A 17,772-nucleotide genomic window follows, 5' to 3' on the forward strand; every position below is an offset into this window, starting at 1 on the left:
TGATTCTCTCCCCACTCAGCCTCGAGCTCCTGACTCCGCCAGCATGCTGACTTGCTCTCCGCTGCTGACCACTGTGGCCATCGTCTCCACTTACTGCTCTTACCTCTCGGAGAACCCCTGGTTGAACCATCCTGCCACCTGGTGAGGAGGAGGAGGAGGAGGAGGAGAAGGAGGAGGAGGAGGAGGAGGAGATGGAGGAGGAGGAGGAGGAGTCCTCACGCCTCGACGACGACGCCACCAAGACTGTGAGGAAAAAAAACAGCCAGTTTTCTCCCGTTCCCTCATTCCTCTCCTTTGGTTCCTCTTCACACACTCCCTTCCGAAGACGCGAGCCCGCTGTTTCGGCGGGTGCCAAACGCAGTACAGGTATACTCGCTGAGGGCTGAAAGGCCGGAGATCAAGGCTTCTCGAATGTGACACTCTTCTTCTTCTTCACGGCAGGTGTTTGTTTGTTTGCCCCGAGAAGAACCCGATGGAACAGCAGTACAAGAGATCGCTGCGAGCCCAGCTTTAAAGTTAAATGGAGTGTGTAAATAACCAAAGTCATTACAGTGTGCGATAGATCTTTCTGTATGAATATTAAAAGATATAAATATATATACATTTATATAAACGTATACATGCATACATATATACAACTCTTTATTAGCAAGTGGGTTGGACGCATAGTTGATGCTGTAGCTGCCAGCCAGTAGGCGAGACGATCGGACTGTGGTGGAGGTAGACCATTATATTTCTTCTTCTTCTTCTTCCATCTCTCACCTGTGGCGGTAGAGTGTCCGATTTTCGTAGTCGATTAGTGTCTTGAAGCAAGAACGATTTGTTTTAGATCTGGGGTCCTTTGAATCCACTCGGTGCATCCACTCGCAAAAGAAATGATTCCACCTCCAGCTGTTGTTGTGTAGAGCGTCATAGTAGTCCTACATTGCAGGTGGCAGTGAGAAAGTCTGTCGTAGGCAAAGCTCGACCTCACCCTAAAAGGTGGAAACGAAACTCACTTTCAGAGACTGAGTTTTTCGATTTGTCCCTGAATCTGCATGAACTATTTTAGTAAGGTACGATAGTCTCGTGAGACAACAAATATTTATTTAGAATGTATAGTAGCAAAAAAATGTCAGTATACAGAGACTTATTTTGCATAGATTTCTCACTATATATACATATATCAACGTAGATATATTCATGGAAATAGGTATGTCACTGTAGACTGTATGGATGCATTGTTCGGTATGTGCCTTTTTTCCTCTTATGGCTGCCATTTTGGTTCGACCGGTTTTTTCGTTGAGAATGAGTAGTAGAGAAGCTTCTTCTGTAGCATAGGTTGACTTAGAGAGAGAGGATCTACCGGAACTGTAGGAGTTGCGGCTGTACACGTACCGAAACTGACATTTTCATTTCCCTAAATGACCCTGGGGGTGTTGTTCCACTGTATCAAACCAATTTCACTTTTGACGACAGCGCGAAGGATCTGTTTCCAAAGGAACCGTTTACATCTTGCCGTGTTCACTTGAACAGGACAGGACGTCAGTTATCTTAGGTAGGCCTTTTACTTTGTAAAATGTTTTCCTTACAAACGAATTTGATGTTTGGAATAACGTTATTGCTTTTTTCTCAAACGCAAGCCTATATTATCAGTGAATCAGTGACACAAGCCAGTGACTCCGTGAAGGAAAATCTTGCTCCTCTGAAAAAAAAATTAATAATGTTTTACGAAGTCTTCTCAGGCATAATGTCAATGCCTTGTTGACAATATGAACTTGTATTGTAATTTAGGGTTTTTTTCTTAATAAACATCATCCGTTTCCTTTGTTGGAACTGAACGAGCCAAGATTCACATGAAATTAAGAAAGTAATTTAACAGGTAAATAGATTCTGTGTTCGCGTCTCTTGGCTTGTGTCATTTATAATATCGTGGAGTATTCGATTTTTTATTATTCTCTACAAAAACGAGATATGCCACTTGGCTAGGATTTATCAACCTTCATTTTCTCAGGATAATGTTTCCAACTGAAAAACGTTATCAGCTTGTTACTAAATAGTTAATAGGTAAGAGATTTCACCACTGCTTTGTTGCCAAAAGGTTTTTCTGTTGTGAGGCTTCATGATTTATAGAATTCCATCTTCCTTGGTTACCTACTACTTTGGTTGTAAGTGCCAGAATAATATTTAGTCAGTTGTAATGTGAAGGATAAATATCGTAAGCCAAACTTCACATTGAATTAACGTTATCGTGTTGCGAGAATGTTTTTGTCTTTTTTTTTTTTGGTTGAGTAAGGTTATGATCTTCCCATCGTTCGTTTTATTTATACAAATTTGATTTTGCTTCATTTTATTGTATCCTGAAAGACTGAACTTTCGCACTCGATTCGAGTCATCTGTCGTCAGTCCCTCCCCTTCTTAACGTAGGGCGTTTGGAGACGCGAAGTCTGTGAGCATCGCCGAAGTGTAAACAATACTCACGTAACCCGAAGATGAACAAATTTACGGCCACAGTAGCAAGTACAGACACCACCCTGCTTACGAACGAGCTACGTTCCGGACGGCCGTTTGTATGTTGAATTTTTTGTAAGTTGGTTACTGTACTCTTAATGCTTATTTAAGTACAGTATAATGTAAAGTCAGTACAGTACTATACGTTTTTTCGTCCTAAAACACAATACATTGTACATACAGTACTATATGTACAGAATAGGCACGCAAAACAAAATCTGAACTTGCGGTTGGCAAAGGGGAGCGCTCTGAACGCAGTTTTAATTTGCGATCCCGTTTGTTTGTGTCTCAGAATGTTTGTAAGTTGAATGTTCGTAAGTAGGGTAATAGAGCGGTGTCTTAGTTCCACATAGGGGCATTTGAGTTTTCCTCACCAGATAGTAGATTCCACGGAGTTGTCGTTCCAATGTTAGAGCTTCTTTCGTAGAAAATAGTGACACAAATAGACTAGAATCTTTTAGGTTTTTTTCCCCTGAAATGCAAGGGTAGACGTGACACGCATCACAGAGTGTGTACCAGTTGTCTTGTTGAGACAAATCGACGGAAAATGACTTTGTTGCTAGAAGGTTAGTGAATACATTATGTCGTTGCTTCTAGGCAGACGAGGATAGTCTACCTTAGGTTACACATTTTCTAGGTAAATGCCGGTGTTTTATAGGTAAATGCCTGCATTTCCTAGTTAAGTGCCGGCATTTTCTAGGTAAATGCCTGCATTTCCTAGGTAAGTGCCTGCACTTTCTAGGTAAATGCCTGCCTTTTCTAGATAAATGTCTGCATTTCCTAGGTAAATGCCTGCATTTTCTAGGTAAATGCCTGCATTTCCTAGGTAAATGCCTGTGTTTTCTAGGTAAATGCCTGTTTTCTTAGATAATGACTGCGTTTCCTGAATAAATGGGTTTCCCACAGACCAGAATGACTTTTCGACACTTGGAAAACGAAAGCCGATGCTTTCGGACCCATTGAATGACCTGACAAATGAGGTCACCTCCTCCGGACAGGTGAAGGTGATCCAACTGATTGAAGTGACACTAGGGAGTTCAGTGTGGCTTTTTTAAGCCAGTTATATCATTACATAGCGTTCTTGGTTACTTGGCTAGAAATGATTAAGTGCATTGAAGCTATTTAGACCACAAAGATAAATCGGCTACCAACACTTGCAGAAGATTAAAGTAAATCCTTTTATAGCATAATAAACAAGCATATACTGTATGTTATATCATTATTAATATTTTCTAAAACTTGCAAAATTATGCATGATTAGCTACAAACAATTCATCTGATGGTAACTCTGTTTTCTTATTTTTTAATGCCACATATGTTGGGTTGTATTTATGCTATCCAAATATGTGCGGTAATGTACATACAGTCGTGTGTATATTATATATATATATATATATATATATATATATATATATATATATATATATATATTATAATGTAATGTATATATATACATTACATTATTATATATATACATATATATACATATACACATACATATATACATACATACAGTGCTTCATTCTACAGAAGTAGAATTCTTCAAAAATGAAGCTAAATGGAGCGCAGAAGTAGACCAGGAACTGAAATTGTGTAGTTCCTTTTGTTGCGTAAGTAGTATAGGAAGGGATTTGGACTAAAATAGAACCACGTCCCTTTTCCAGTCTGTATTTGATTATTATTTTTGTAACTTTCATCACTTAGGAAACCAGACAGACAGACCAGTAGCTCAGAGGGGTTTTTTTCCCCATGTAACACGTCGTTCTTGACAATAGAACCTCCACTTTGACCTTAAGGCTGGCTCCGGAAAGGCAGAAGAGCACTTCAGCGGCATTTGCGCCCGCGAGTTTTTCTTCTCCCCGAAGAATTGTCAAAGGAAATTGGGGCATGTGGGTATCCAATCTGTGTTCATATGTAGCTGATAGAATAGTACATCTATTTTTGAGGTCAAAAGGTAGCAAATGCCCCGCGGTACCTTCTGTCTCGCCACTCACTCTTGTACTGCTATAAAAAGAGAGAGGAAAAATAAATAAATAAGGGAGGGGCCCCACCACGAGTATACAAGAGCCGTCTCAGGAAAGGAAACGGAGTCTCACAGGCGAGGCACTCTCTCCGAAATCGGTGTTTCCGAGATGAACGTGGAACAGTGACCTACCTGCATCAGTTAAGACAGTTTTTAAACTGAGACGTATGAAGTGTATTCTTACTTGTCAGTTTTGTTATTTTTGTTTTTAAATAATGGGTGATCTTCTCTCGCACATGCGCACTCACGTGTCGCCGGATGATCAGTGTCAAATCTGATAAAGTCTTATAAATAAAAGTGATGCGTCATCTTATTGTCAAGGTGACATCATCGTCATCTGATTTGTTGTGATGACTGTTGACTTTGAAAGGCTTCAAACGGAAACTAAGACGAAGAAAATGGAAGACTAAAAAGGAGAAGAAGAAGAACTTAACAAAAGTGATCCAAAAGTAGTGTGTTCTGTGAACTTGGAAGCGAGAGAGAGAAAGAGCGAGAGAGAGAGAGAGAGAAAGAGAGAGAGAGAGAGAGATGTTGTTAAGTTTCTGAAGGTCAGTGTATCATAGATTTTTTGATAGTTACTATGAATACCACACATATTGCTATGTTTCAAAATAGTCGTAGTACATAAGAACATAGCCAGCCATTCCTTTATGTAGATTAGGACAGACAGAGATATGAATATTTTTTCCCTCTTCTTTTTCATTCAAGTATGTGTAACAGTGCAGTATTAAGCTTCTAGATGGATTAGATGGAGTCAGGTGTTTGTGAAGTTTGTTTGTTTTGATTTTCTTCCTAATTAATATCGTTGATTTTATTGTCAGAGAAACTGAGAGGCGGTGGTGACCCCATCTCCTCACATTATTGAAAGTATGATATTATGGTTGTTGATAATGAATATATATTATATATACATACAAATAATTTTGTGATCGTCTTTCAGAAGGTAAGCAGTTTGTTTAATGGTTGCTTTCATTTTTTGTATTGAGATCCTCTACATTTGCCAGGACTTGTTTTCCATATCGGTCCTGTTTGTTGCTTGGGACAGAGTTTAAAATTGGAAAGAAAATCTCACTGGTTTCGTTTTGCAGCTCTGAGACTGTCAATTCCGTGCGACTGATATTTTTCGGGAGGAAAATAGAAGGCTCTCATTGAAAATTCCGCCGTTTGAGACACAAACAAGGTGTTTCATTCGAACATTTTTGAAATCCTTTTGGTGACTGATCATTTTCATCCGCTGTCGATCTGAAATGCGGCATTTCTGTTAAATGCGACACTTCTCTTTAATACGGCAGTTCTCTTTAATTCGGCAGTTCTCATTAATACGGCAGTTCTCTATAATACGACAGTTCTGTGGGTGAGTCGTCTTAACGGGGATTTTAAAGAGATTTCTTTAGGCGTTGAAAGAATCGATTTCAGTCCATTGATAAGCAAGCAGAGATGATTGCAACTGTCTCTCTCCCGGAAAAGAGATTTCCTATTTTCACGTTGAAACTTTTCTTTTGTTTTTCCTTTTGAAGCGGATGACAACAGAGTGAGACGAAGATTTTTCATTTTTTCTGATTTCTGTCGAATGTTTCTTCTCCTTCAAGACCTGCTTCAGAGTTTGTCTGTGTTTTAGATGTATGATGATGTGAGACAAATGTATAATAATAATAATAATAATAATAATAATAATAATAATACTAATGATAATAATAATAATAATATTAATGATAATATAGTGTGTAATAGAATAAATATGACCAGAAACTGAACATATTATTACACTTTAATCTTAGAGAGAGTCAGTGACGTCGCTGGTCCCCCCTGCCCCTGGTCGTAGGAGGCAGCAGGCAAGTGGAGAAAGACGCGGCTTACAAATAATTTCTTATATTTTCTTGTAAAAGATTTCCAGAGGAAGAGGATTTTTTGGGAGTGCTGTATAGCAAGTAGATTTGCTTGTCTAGTCCATAACTTTGTTATCACAATTACAGATGATTTTAATCGTTATCATTATTCTACATATTATAAATGGCGAGTGACGCCGATATACATAAAATATGCATATACACGAAGTTGGGGGAGTTACAGCTCCGGCTACTTGTCTAGAAAGAGAGAGAAATTCTGTCAATCAAAGAACATTGATTTGTTGAGTGTGAAACGGCGGCTTTCTTTCTTAATCGCCTCCCAATATACATATATATATATATATATATATATATATATATATATATATTATATATATATATTCATATATATATGTATAATATATATATATATGTATATATATATATTTATATATATATATATATATATATATATATATATATATATATATCTTCATCTTCTCCTACATCTTCTTCTTCTTCTCCTTCATCTTCTTCTTCTTCTTCTTTTTCTTCTTCTGCCGTTCGCTTGTAGGGAAAGCTGACCGAACGTTTGAGACTTGTCGGAGATAAGGTCACTCTCTAATGTTCCTCCCCGCTCGCACGGCAGAAGAAGAAGAAGAAGAAGAAGAAGAAGAAGAAGGAAGAAGAGGATGAGAAGAGAAAATAGCGGAAGTAATTTCAGAACCCGACGAAGAGAGGTGGACGTGATTCCGCCGCTTCAGACGTCAACAAATCGGTAAATTAGTCTAATTAGGGCGTTTTTTCGTGGACTGTTTATAAATATAAATATATATATATAAATAGGATAAGCTCTACCGCATGCCATTTCATTGTAGTGTTGCTTTTTTCTGGGCTAAGCTCTCTCTCTCCCGTCGGACGGATGTGAATCCATCTGCAACTGACTATGATATATATATATATATATTTTTGTTTGTCATTTTCAGCTACGTAGGTTATAAGACGATGATATTTTTCGGCTTCTGTCAGTATATACGTGCAAAATGCATAGGTACGTGTCTTTGCATATACGGTATTTGTATTGCAGGTATGTATATATATGGATATCCATGTGTATGAGTGTGCCATTATATGAATATGCAGGCGTATATAGGTCCCTCACGTGCATATGCATGCATGATATTCATATATGTGTATGCATGTATATATATGTATAAATATATATGCACAACATTGTTATGTTCGTGTGTATATATGCATTGGTACATGTACATGTATATATGCATGAAGTAATGTATATATGAATAGGACGCACAGACGGACAGATTATCATTTCTTGCTTATATTGCATAAGCAGTCAACCATACCCGCACACATATCGGTTTTCAAGAAGTGAAGTTTTTCGTATTATCAGAGGATTAACCATATCATGTAAAGAATATCCCCTTTATTTATATATTCCTCTTATTCATCATCTCGCTCTTTTGTACATAAGTCTTATCTCATAGGACCCCTCCCCCCTCACCCCACAAAGGATGATCCGTTTTCCGAGCACAGGATATTATATGGTTGAGACGACACCGAAATCCTCAATTCCACCCTCCCCCCAACCCCCCACCCCCACCCCAACCCCTCGTAGAGAGAATCTGAAAACCTCTTCTTTAGGATCCAAAACTGTATTTAGATCGATTCCTCGTGTCTTTGTTCTTCAATTGCTTCCCATTTCCATTATTTCACCTGTTCCTCCTCCTCCTCCTCCTCCTCCACTTTCGTGGAAACGTCAGGAATTTTAAAGTTTTTTCCACCCCTATCCGCTGCACCTACTCATCATTCCCGTCTACTGTTAGCTTTGAATGTAGTGTGTGCAAGTTTAATCTCTAAAGAAAAAAACAAAAACAAAAACAATGTCATTTCAAAGCGAGAGCCTTATCGAAATGAGTATGTTGATGTGTGTGGTTGTGTCTTAACTGTTCTCGTACTGTCCTTGTTGTTTCTTTATTTCTCTCATAGTTTTCCCTCGCTGAAAAGGTGGACTATGACTTTGACGAGAAAATAAGAGAGGAACGAATCATAATGATAATATGCTCGAGGCTCCATCGAGCTTTGCTTCCCTTGGAGTTTTTAACATGATACGTAATGGTGATTCTGTATTACATCGGTCTAGTTATATACCCCATTTCTCTCCCTGCAGGGACCCATCCTTAAAAATGTGTATACTCCCCTACCCCCCGCCCCCCACTTGAGGCATTTTCATTATGTCTAACTCTAATTGTTGTTGATCTAATCTTCTGCTTTATCGAAGAAGATCTTTGCAGTATGTTTTCTCATGTTGCGTCTCCTCCCCCCTTTCCATCTTCGTAACCATTCCAGACCTGTTCGATTTTCCTCCTCATTTTTCTCCGAGAGTTCTTTTCCATCTCTTCTTCTTTCTTGCGTAGATGAGAAAGAGCCCTGTTCCAGCTAGACCAGCAGCCATTTATTATTATGATCTATTTTTGTAATTATCCTCCGGTTATTTAACTGATGTCTTGTTGCTGGTCTGGCTGGAGACGTTTTGTGCCTGGGTAAGAATCCAATACAAACTTCTTGTTCTCCTGACGAGAGAAGACTGCAATGCCAAACAGCAAACATTCACGAGCAGCCGACACGACGTCCTGAGGACAGCAGCAGCAGCAGCGAACATACTGCATCACACACCACAGCTGTCACAGGCGGCGACGACACAGCAGGCAAACGTTTGTTGTTGTTTTGGGTTTTTTTTTTTTCTAATATGGCGGCCGTGGTGGAAAGTGCCGATAAGACTTTCATATGAATCGTTTGAAAGCGCAACAAGAAACAATGGAAACAATTGTCAGTGCGGCCACGAAAACGTGAAAAGAGCATTACTGTTGTACTTTTCCTTCCGAAGTGAAGTTGGTGAATTTGCTGTTCATGGCATCTGGGATTCTCTGTTTGTTCTTGATTATGAATACGTTTGATGAAGCCGTGCTGTGAGCGGCTCTTTATTTTGCTGTCACTTGATCCCTGTCAAGAATTGATGGATGGAACCAATAAAGTTGTAACAATGGATGCGATGCCTTTCAATCAGCCCCTCCTGAAAATTGTCAGACTCAGGTTTAGAAATTTTTTTTTTTTTTTTTTTTTTTTTTTTTACAAAATCATTCTGTAATGTTGTTGCGTCATGAGGACCTCCTGCCGGTCTTTCGTAAGCTGTGGTCACCCTCTCAACGAAGTGACATCGGCGTTACCAAGGGTAAGTGCGTAACTATATATATATATATATATATATATATATATATATATATATGTATATATATATATATATATATATATATATATATATATATATATATATATATATATATATATATATATATATATATATATATATATATTATATAAACATATACCTATCAAGAGAAGTATAAGTTAATGCCGAGGCTAAGTACAATTTCCCCGCTCGCGACGGGTAAAATAAATGTACATATATAAATAATTATACATATATGCATATATTTTTATTATTATCTTCTTGTCTTTGATCATAAAAACATCATTGCTTATTTTGAATACTGATCAATATCTTTCTTGGAGTGGGCCCACAAACCCTCCACGAAGCCTTGTCAATTACGAAGGAAGTATCGCATTGCACTTCCCGTTTCCTATCTTAGAGGGAATTGGTGAGTGTGGTCATGAATCTTGAAATGGAGCAGACATTTGATAACCATTTGTTTAAGCAATATTGATACAATGAGCCCCACACCACATTTGTGGTTGTATGTCACAGCCGACTGAAAGCTCATTCTCTCTTAATTTGTACGACCATTTCATTTAGTTTTAGTTATTTTTGTGCAACGTATAGCTGTTCACACACGCATACATGTCTGTGTATATATATATACATACATATATATATATATATATATATATATATATATATATATATATATATATATATATATATATATAATATATATATATATATATATATATATATATATTTATATATATATATACATTTGTGTCACGTACACACGACATTTTTATCCATAAAGAAATTGGCCTTTGGCGTAAGTTATTCACAACGTTTGGTGAATTCGTATTGAACGAGATTTGTGGCTTGATATTTGTGAATATACATATAAAAAAAATGTCTTGATTAAGTGACAAGAAAATTCATAATCAGCCGAGAGCTACAAACCCACCTATCAGGCCCAATATAGCAGAGAGGTTGATATCTTTTCTAAGTACAGAACCGAAATTTGGCAGGAATTCCTTATATCTAAGTCGCTGTGAAGTTTTACCCACCCTTTATAGCCGCGTGATCACAGTGGACTGTGTACCGTTGTATCTAAATGGAAAGCCCACGTTCGAATCCATGGGGTGCTGGTACCCATATCATTTGTAATTCGTTCTGGTTGATCTATATATTCGAGAATATATATATGTATATACTATATATATACTGTATATATATTTATATATGTATGCATGTATGTATATTATATATATATGTATGTATGTATGTATGTATGTATATATATATATATATATATATATATATATATATATATATATATATTTAGATACACAGATAGAAAAATATACGTGCATTTAGAAGTTAATAGAAAAAATAAATGTTTGGTAAAAAAAATGCCTGCAATTTATCCTTCTAGATAAAAAAAAAAAAACACAACACACATAAAAGACAAAACTAAACTTGCCAGACTCAGTGACCCAGTGAAAAGGTCAGCAGCAAACTTTGCCAGATCCCTGAAAAAAAAAAAAAAAAAGTCTTCTTCCTCCTCCGCATGAGTTTTTTTTTTCTGAACCGAGTCTCCACCCAAAAATGGGCAAGTTTGTTTCGCAGGAGTTTTAATTGTCTTTAATGACACCGAAACTGCAGAGTTTTTTCTGTTCTTTTTTCCTTTCTTTTCCCAGTTTTTTTTTTTTTCCCAGTCGGTAATTGTCTGCAGGGAAGTGAACGACAAGGGAAGGTATTATTATTATTATTATTATTATTATTATTATTATTATTATTATTATGGTGATAATAATGTATTATATTAACCATATGAAAAAAACAAATACTGCACGAATAAAATTAATTCTATAAAAATTTGCAAAGAATGACTTCCATAATGGCATAGGCCTAAAGATCCGAAATCTTCTGGAAAAGTTCAAGCGAAACAAAGTACACGGAATGGTTCATGAGCCACAAATACAAAAAATATCATCCAAGCCCAGATTATGCGTCACACATAACAATCTAATAAAAAAAAAAAACACCTGCATCATTTGCAGGTGTTCGAAAGGCGAAAAGTAATGCAAGTGTTTCACAGAGTTCCGGGAAGTACAACAAATGATTTATGAACTACTAATACAAGAAATATCATCCCAGATTATGCATGAAACACAACAAATCTCATCAAAAACACGTGCATCATTTGCAGGTGTTCGAAAGGCAAAAAGTAATGCAAGTGTCCAAAGGAATACCGAACTTATCACTCCGGTTTTACCAACCGGGTGCTGATTAATTGCCAGTCATGCGTTTAATGGTCGTTCAGAGACACAGCTGGGGTCTTACCGGCTGTGTTCACAGTGTTTTATTGAGTGTCGCGAAGTAAGGTTGTTTTGTACAAGTGTCTGTAACTTTCAAAGTCGTCTGTCGGTGGAAATGGCCACTGACCAGCTAAATAAGGATCGTACGGGGAAACATACGCGGATCTAATCGGTGCATGCGCTGGATTAACTTGAGCTCAATTATCAACAAAACAGGTAAAATACTGCATGGAACATTACGTTTTCCTGTTAGGAAAACACTTGTAAATCCCAGTGATTACAAAAAAAATCCCTGTCAAAAGTATTTATTTATTTATTATATAAAGCACAACGAAAAATTATCATTGCAAATACAAATACGTTCGAAAAGAATTTTAAGGCTAGGCCTACGCTGCAGTTGCAATTTGCAACGCATAGGCTAAATAAAAGTCATAAACACAGACACACGACTTTTGTCATGAAAACGTTGTCTTAAGAGAAATAATAGTGTGATTTTGTTGCTTGCTGGCTTTTGTTACATAAAACCACGTTGTACAAGGTTAACATTCATCATACCAGTTTCACATTTTTTGGAGGAGTTCGGGTCGTTTCGGGCAACTTTCGGCCAAGGTATCGGCTGTAAGTCCATTTAGGCCGTAGGCACGTGTACGTGCAAAATGGGCTCCGTGTTTAGTACATCCCTTGGGGATGTACGTAAAACATGAAATAATGACGGTAAAAACCATAAACACAACGTCTTACGTTGTTTTGGATGTTACAGCTTTATGACTTACGGCCGAAACGACCAGGACTGTTTTGGAATAGCCTAAGGTAAATTTGTGCCAGACTGCTTTTTTAGTGGTTGGAGTGGTTTGTGACTAATGACAATTGTTAGATGTCACTGGACGTTGTTTGCCAAAGCAGGTCATTGTCAGCTTCGCCGAACCGTCATCAGATGCTGACAAATATGTCGATATCAGCTAGAATAAAGTTATAAATCCTGTCAGGAGTACACTAAATCTATCCGTGGTCAATTTAGTAGTTCCTTTGAGCAGACTTTCGAGATAGAAATCTTGAGTTAAAAATCCTCGCATTCATTTAAAGTCTAGGATTAATTTAAGCCGGAGAGAAAACTTTAAGATGTGTCTTATGATCCTGACAGATCTTTCAGATTTGTGTTACGTAAATTTGCAGTATCCTGACACCTGCTACCAGAGTTGTAATACGTAACTAGAAGGTCGGGTAAATATAAAGGAGACGGCCGCATGATGACATCGTTTATTATTGTAATGTAATATATTTGACTAAACATAGAAAAGGGTACATATAATACAGTACAGGTGAGATAGTTCGAGAAATTTACTGAGATAATGAGAAATTTACTGTCTTTCATTTATGTTTTTGCGTTCATCCCAAGGGGCTGGTACTAAACGTGGAGGAAGGTCCCCTGGGCGCCATGTTTAGTACCAGCCCCTCGGGGATGAAAGCAAAAATATAAACATTAGACGGTAAATTTCCCATTGTCTCGGTAAGTTTATCAGATATTCTCAACTGTACGGCATTATATACACCCTTTTCTATATTGTGCAGTCAAGAAATTACATTAACAGACGATGTCTTCGTGCGGCCGTCTCCTTTACATTACAGAAGGTTGTCGATACAGGTGATTAAGCTCAAGCTGTTATATTTGGAAGCAAATTAATGGAAGTTAGCATACTGGAGGATTTCGCCGCAAAATGCTGTGTAGTGTCAAAAATGAGTTTACTGTAGGATCTCAGTACTCCGCTTTCAGCATGATCCTAAAAGTGCATCTAAAGCTGCTGTGAAATTGAAGATACGTTGTCTCAAATTACGTGCTAGGAGTAAACATGGCCATTTTAAATTGTCGTCGCTAAGTCTTTTGTATTTACGAGAACTGTGTAATCCTGCTAGCCTATTCCGGTTTCGTTTTGATGAAAAGATATACTTAGAAAGACCTTTCGAAAAATTTAGAAGTGACGGAAAATTCGGACTAGACCTATGGACGCCTTAGAACTGAACCTTATCTACTGTGCAAGAAAATTGCATTTTATTGCAATTAAACTCACAGGTAGAAAAACCAGGAAACCTCCACAGGTGGTGTTTTACAAGGCAAAGAGAAATTAGGAAGGTGTATACTTAGAAAGACCTTTCGAAAAATTTAGAAGTGGCGGAAAATTAGGACTAGGCTTAGGGAACACCTCAGAACTGAACCTTATCTGTCACCGTGACCAGTTTCTTGTAGTGAAAGAAAACTGCATTTTATTACGATTAAACTTGAAGGTAGAAGACCCTGGAAACATCCACAGGTGGTATTTGAAAGGCAGAGAGATGCTTCGTAAGGTAGACCTTAATTTTTTTTTTTTCCGAACTTACACTGCAAGGACTTTGCAACATGGTGGACTTCCACTTGGGGTTTTGAACCAAGTAACCGCGCGCCGAAAGGTATATGAACTATAGAGAGAGCTCTAATAAAATAAATAAATAAATAAATAATCAATTCAAGTAGTAAACGATAACTTCGGATTTGGTGCAGGTTCTTTTTTGTCCATTTTTTTTTTTTTTTTCACGCAGCGAAGGGCTTGCAGTACAATGTAATTCCGTCTAGCAGCGCAAAAAAAAAAATTCAATATAACACTAGGCATTTTCACGCAAGATCCCACCCTAATATTTTGCAGATGTAATGAGGGAACCAGAGTGGAAATACAGCAGTTAGTGAGAAAGACTCGATCACCAACTCCTCTGTTATCTTAGTCGAGCCTTGGACTCTGCCGTTATCTGGGCTCTTATCGATACCATTTGAACTCCTACTTTGCCAAAAGTCTCCTACGATAGCCACATTGAAGTTAGGGTCAATTTCTTAACTAAACGGACCTCAGAGGTCCCAGCGCTTGGCCTTTGGTTTAAATTCTATATTCTATTATATTCTTAACTAAACGGGCTTTCTTAAATGGTCATCCACCCAAGTGCTGACCGGACCAGTTGTTGCTTCATTTGTAAAATAAGAGAACACTTTGACTCGGTTCAACGTCAGGTTTTTCCTGCAATTTCATCGAAATCGGAAGGTAGCAAATATCTAAGTGAAATACCAGACCCATTGTTGCTCAACTTGAAAAATGAGGAAACACTGACACATGACTCATTTCAACGCCATGTTTGTCCTGCACTTTCATCGAAAGTTATCAGATATCTAAGTGACGAAAGAACCCTCATGTCTCATACAATAGCAAACGAACCTTTTCATTACGCTTCGTTCATTTCATGTATGCAAATCGTTTCCTAGGTTTGCTTCTTGTCCTTTTGACTTCATTCAAACCGGTTTTTCGCTTCAATTTCCTTCCTTTTCACGATTAGTGACTGTGAGACAGTTCCCAAGGTTTTCTAAATGATTACAAAAATACGTCTGGTTTTATAAAAACTGGGGTCACTTGAAGATTGCGTATCTACTTTGTGTATAACAAAAATTAAACTTCCAAAGAGGCAAATCAGATAGGTGGGTGAACTGGAATTGGATTTAGGCCAAAGGCCAAATGATGGGACCTATGAAGTCATTCAGCGCTGAAAACAACGCTGAAACAAATGTTAGGAGAGGGTAGAAAGTAAGATGGAAGAGAGAGGTACAGTAAAAGGAATAAAAGGAGTTGCAGCTAGGGGCCTAAAGAAGGGACGCTGCAAAGAACCTCGAGTAATGCCTACAGTGCACTGCGTGAGGTGCACTGACGGCGCTAACCCCCTACGGGGCCCGTCGTTTATATTATCTATACAAAAAGGAATAAGTTTATCATAACTGATCCCTGATCTTTTCCTGCCGAGAGTGACCAGATTTGCTGAACATCATTACCAATATACAGTAAATGTGCCACGCTGTCGAACTTCGCAGTTCCAGACGTCTTTTGTTCCTTACACTGTTGGACTGTGGAACAGCTTCCTTGAGGATTTTGTGCAATTATAGCATCAAAAGTTCAAGCGAAGATGCAGTGCATTACTGCACCCAAAACAACTCACCTAGTATTTTAATAATTTATTTATATTTTTATTTATTTCGCTCTTAATTCATTAATTTAAAATTACTTTTTCATTTTTTAGTAACTGATCTCTACTTTGGAAGCTTGAATTTCAAGTCAGTGGCCCCTATGGTGAGCTTGTTCCATATGAATAAGGTTCATCCTCTTTATGATAATAATGATAATACCAGAGATTTCCTTTGCCAACAAATGGCAGCGCTAATCATCTTCGAAGCATTTGGCCCTTCTGATTAGAAAAAAAAAAGTCAGAACTAAATTCATGCTTCAGAAATCTCTTCTCCTCTCTTCTCTCTCGAGATAATTCCCCGAGAGAAACATTACCAAATCCTGTTAGTCTGGGCAGAGAGAATCATTACACTGACGGGGGAAGAAACATTACGCGGACGTTTAGTGAGGACGTTCATTAGGGAAACGTGCATTTGCCAGATTACTTCTAGCCACTTTCCCAGATTATTTTCTTCTCCTCCCTCTACTTCTTCCTTTGAATATATATATATATAGATATATAAATGCTGGGGTCATGATAGCTCACCCAGTTTTCATTCATTAAGGGAATGACGCCGCAGCGCCGTTGAATTTATACGGCCGAGTGTAAACTCGAGATTTGAAAATGAATCTTGGGCTGGGCGCCCGGGGGAGTCTTGTTGATTTAGGCATTCAATGATGTCAAGTGAAATTTTACGAGGGGAGGTGGGGGAGAGAGAGGATGACCTTTGAGAGGAAAGCTGCAAAGTTGACTTGGGGCCAGAGATTTTGCTTTTGTCATCAAATAAAGATGAACCTAGTCACTCAAAATGGAGCAGGTTCCAAGTGCACATAATTCTAGAAAATGAACTGTTTGCAGCCTTGGTCACGGGAGAGAGAAAGAGGGAGCGAGAGGTGTGCGTACCGTGCCTTTTTCAGGAAAGCATGCGGCCAAGATGTTTCTAATGAATGTGTTAACGTTTTATTAATAATGAATAAGTAGCTTTGTAGACGAGAGGGAACATTTTTTTTTTCTAAACACCGGATGCTTGAAAAATCTCTTGCATACAAGAGCTTCAGTACTTACATAGACATACATTACTGAGTAAGCTATATAAAGAACAGCATTGTTTAACAAAACAAATATGGGTCAGTCCAGTAATCCCCAGAAGTTCTTAGTGACTTTTTACTTCAGGTGACAATGGAGAGCAAGATTGGGCGCTGCAAGAAATGTGTTCCCGGTAATCTAATCGCAAGCACTGACGCATGTCCTTTTTTAAATAGGCCGCTAATTGAATCAGAGAATACGGAGGAAGGCACGAGAAATCCAAAGTCTGGGGGCAAATGGTATCCCTGAAGGTCGATCGTAGTCGATGGCTTCCACGCAGCAGTTATGAAACTCGGCCTAAGCAAATCCTTACTTGTTCTGTGGACTTACTGGCAAATCTTTCGACAAAATTTTAAGCTCTGTATTAATGCCCAAATGCGAAATGAATGGAAGAAGGTAAAAAAATAAAATGGCGACACAAAGAAGAAAGATCACAACATGTCGTAAACACACGTCGACAACTTATCGTACACATGCCTCAAACAGGTTGAATACAAGTTGGCAACATGATGATCTTAACCAGTGTTCCATAAGATTAACCAACGTTTGCCAAGAGTTCATTCTCTACTCTCTGTCGTCGACTAGTTTGTGATAAGTTGCCGATTTGTTTATGACATGTTGTAAATGTAGTGTGGACTCACCCGAAGAGATTGAGGCCAAAATTCGTCATTACAAGAGTCTAATAATCAGAAATGAAAAATAAAATCATAAAAATGATCAATAATAATGACACTGAATAAAAAATTCAGTAACTAAGATGAGACATTTATTCTATAG

At 37.9% G+C, this 17,772-nt stretch overlaps 2 protein-coding genes across 16 annotated transcripts in view; both read left to right on the top strand.

Annotated features, from left to right (window-relative positions):
• Positions 1-9,408, top strand: part of LOC136825269 (leucine-rich repeats and immunoglobulin-like domains protein 3) — a 62,870-nt gene extending 53,462 nt beyond the window's left edge. For 5 of the 12 annotated variants that reach the window (XM_067081336.1, XM_067081330.1, XM_067081334.1 and 2 more), the window contains one exon: positions 20-6,166. Coding sequence is in view for 10 of the 12 variants with exons in the window: in XM_067081330.1 (XP_066937431.1) it covers positions 20-145 (126 nt within the window). In the remaining 2 variants the exon portion in view is untranslated. Of the gene's footprint in view, positions 1-19; positions 6,167-8,089 lie in introns of those variants that run through there. The other 7 variants (XM_067081325.1, XM_067081331.1, XM_067081329.1 and 4 more) reach the window with 3 other exon arrangements.
• Positions 9,409-11,905: 2,497 nt separating this feature from the next.
• LOC136825271 (ras-related protein Rab-33B-like) overlaps positions 11,906-17,772 on the top strand; it is a 94,439-nt gene continuing 88,572 nt past the window's right edge. For 2 of the 4 annotated variants that reach the window (XR_010849273.1, XM_067081343.1), the window contains exon 1: positions 11,906-12,117. Coding sequence is in view for 2 of the 4 variants with exons in the window: in XM_067081341.1 (XP_066937442.1) it covers positions 12,078-12,117 (40 nt within the window). In the remaining 2 variants the exon portion in view is untranslated. The remainder of the gene's footprint in view (positions 12,118-17,772) is intronic. The other 2 variants (XM_067081341.1, XM_067081340.1) reach the window with 2 other exon arrangements.

The sequence above is a fragment of the Macrobrachium rosenbergii genome, chromosome 37 (assembly GCF_040412425.1).
Source record: "Macrobrachium rosenbergii isolate ZJJX-2024 chromosome 37, ASM4041242v1, whole genome shotgun sequence".
Classification (NCBI taxonomy): domain Eukaryota; kingdom Metazoa; phylum Arthropoda; class Malacostraca; order Decapoda; family Palaemonidae; genus Macrobrachium; species Macrobrachium rosenbergii.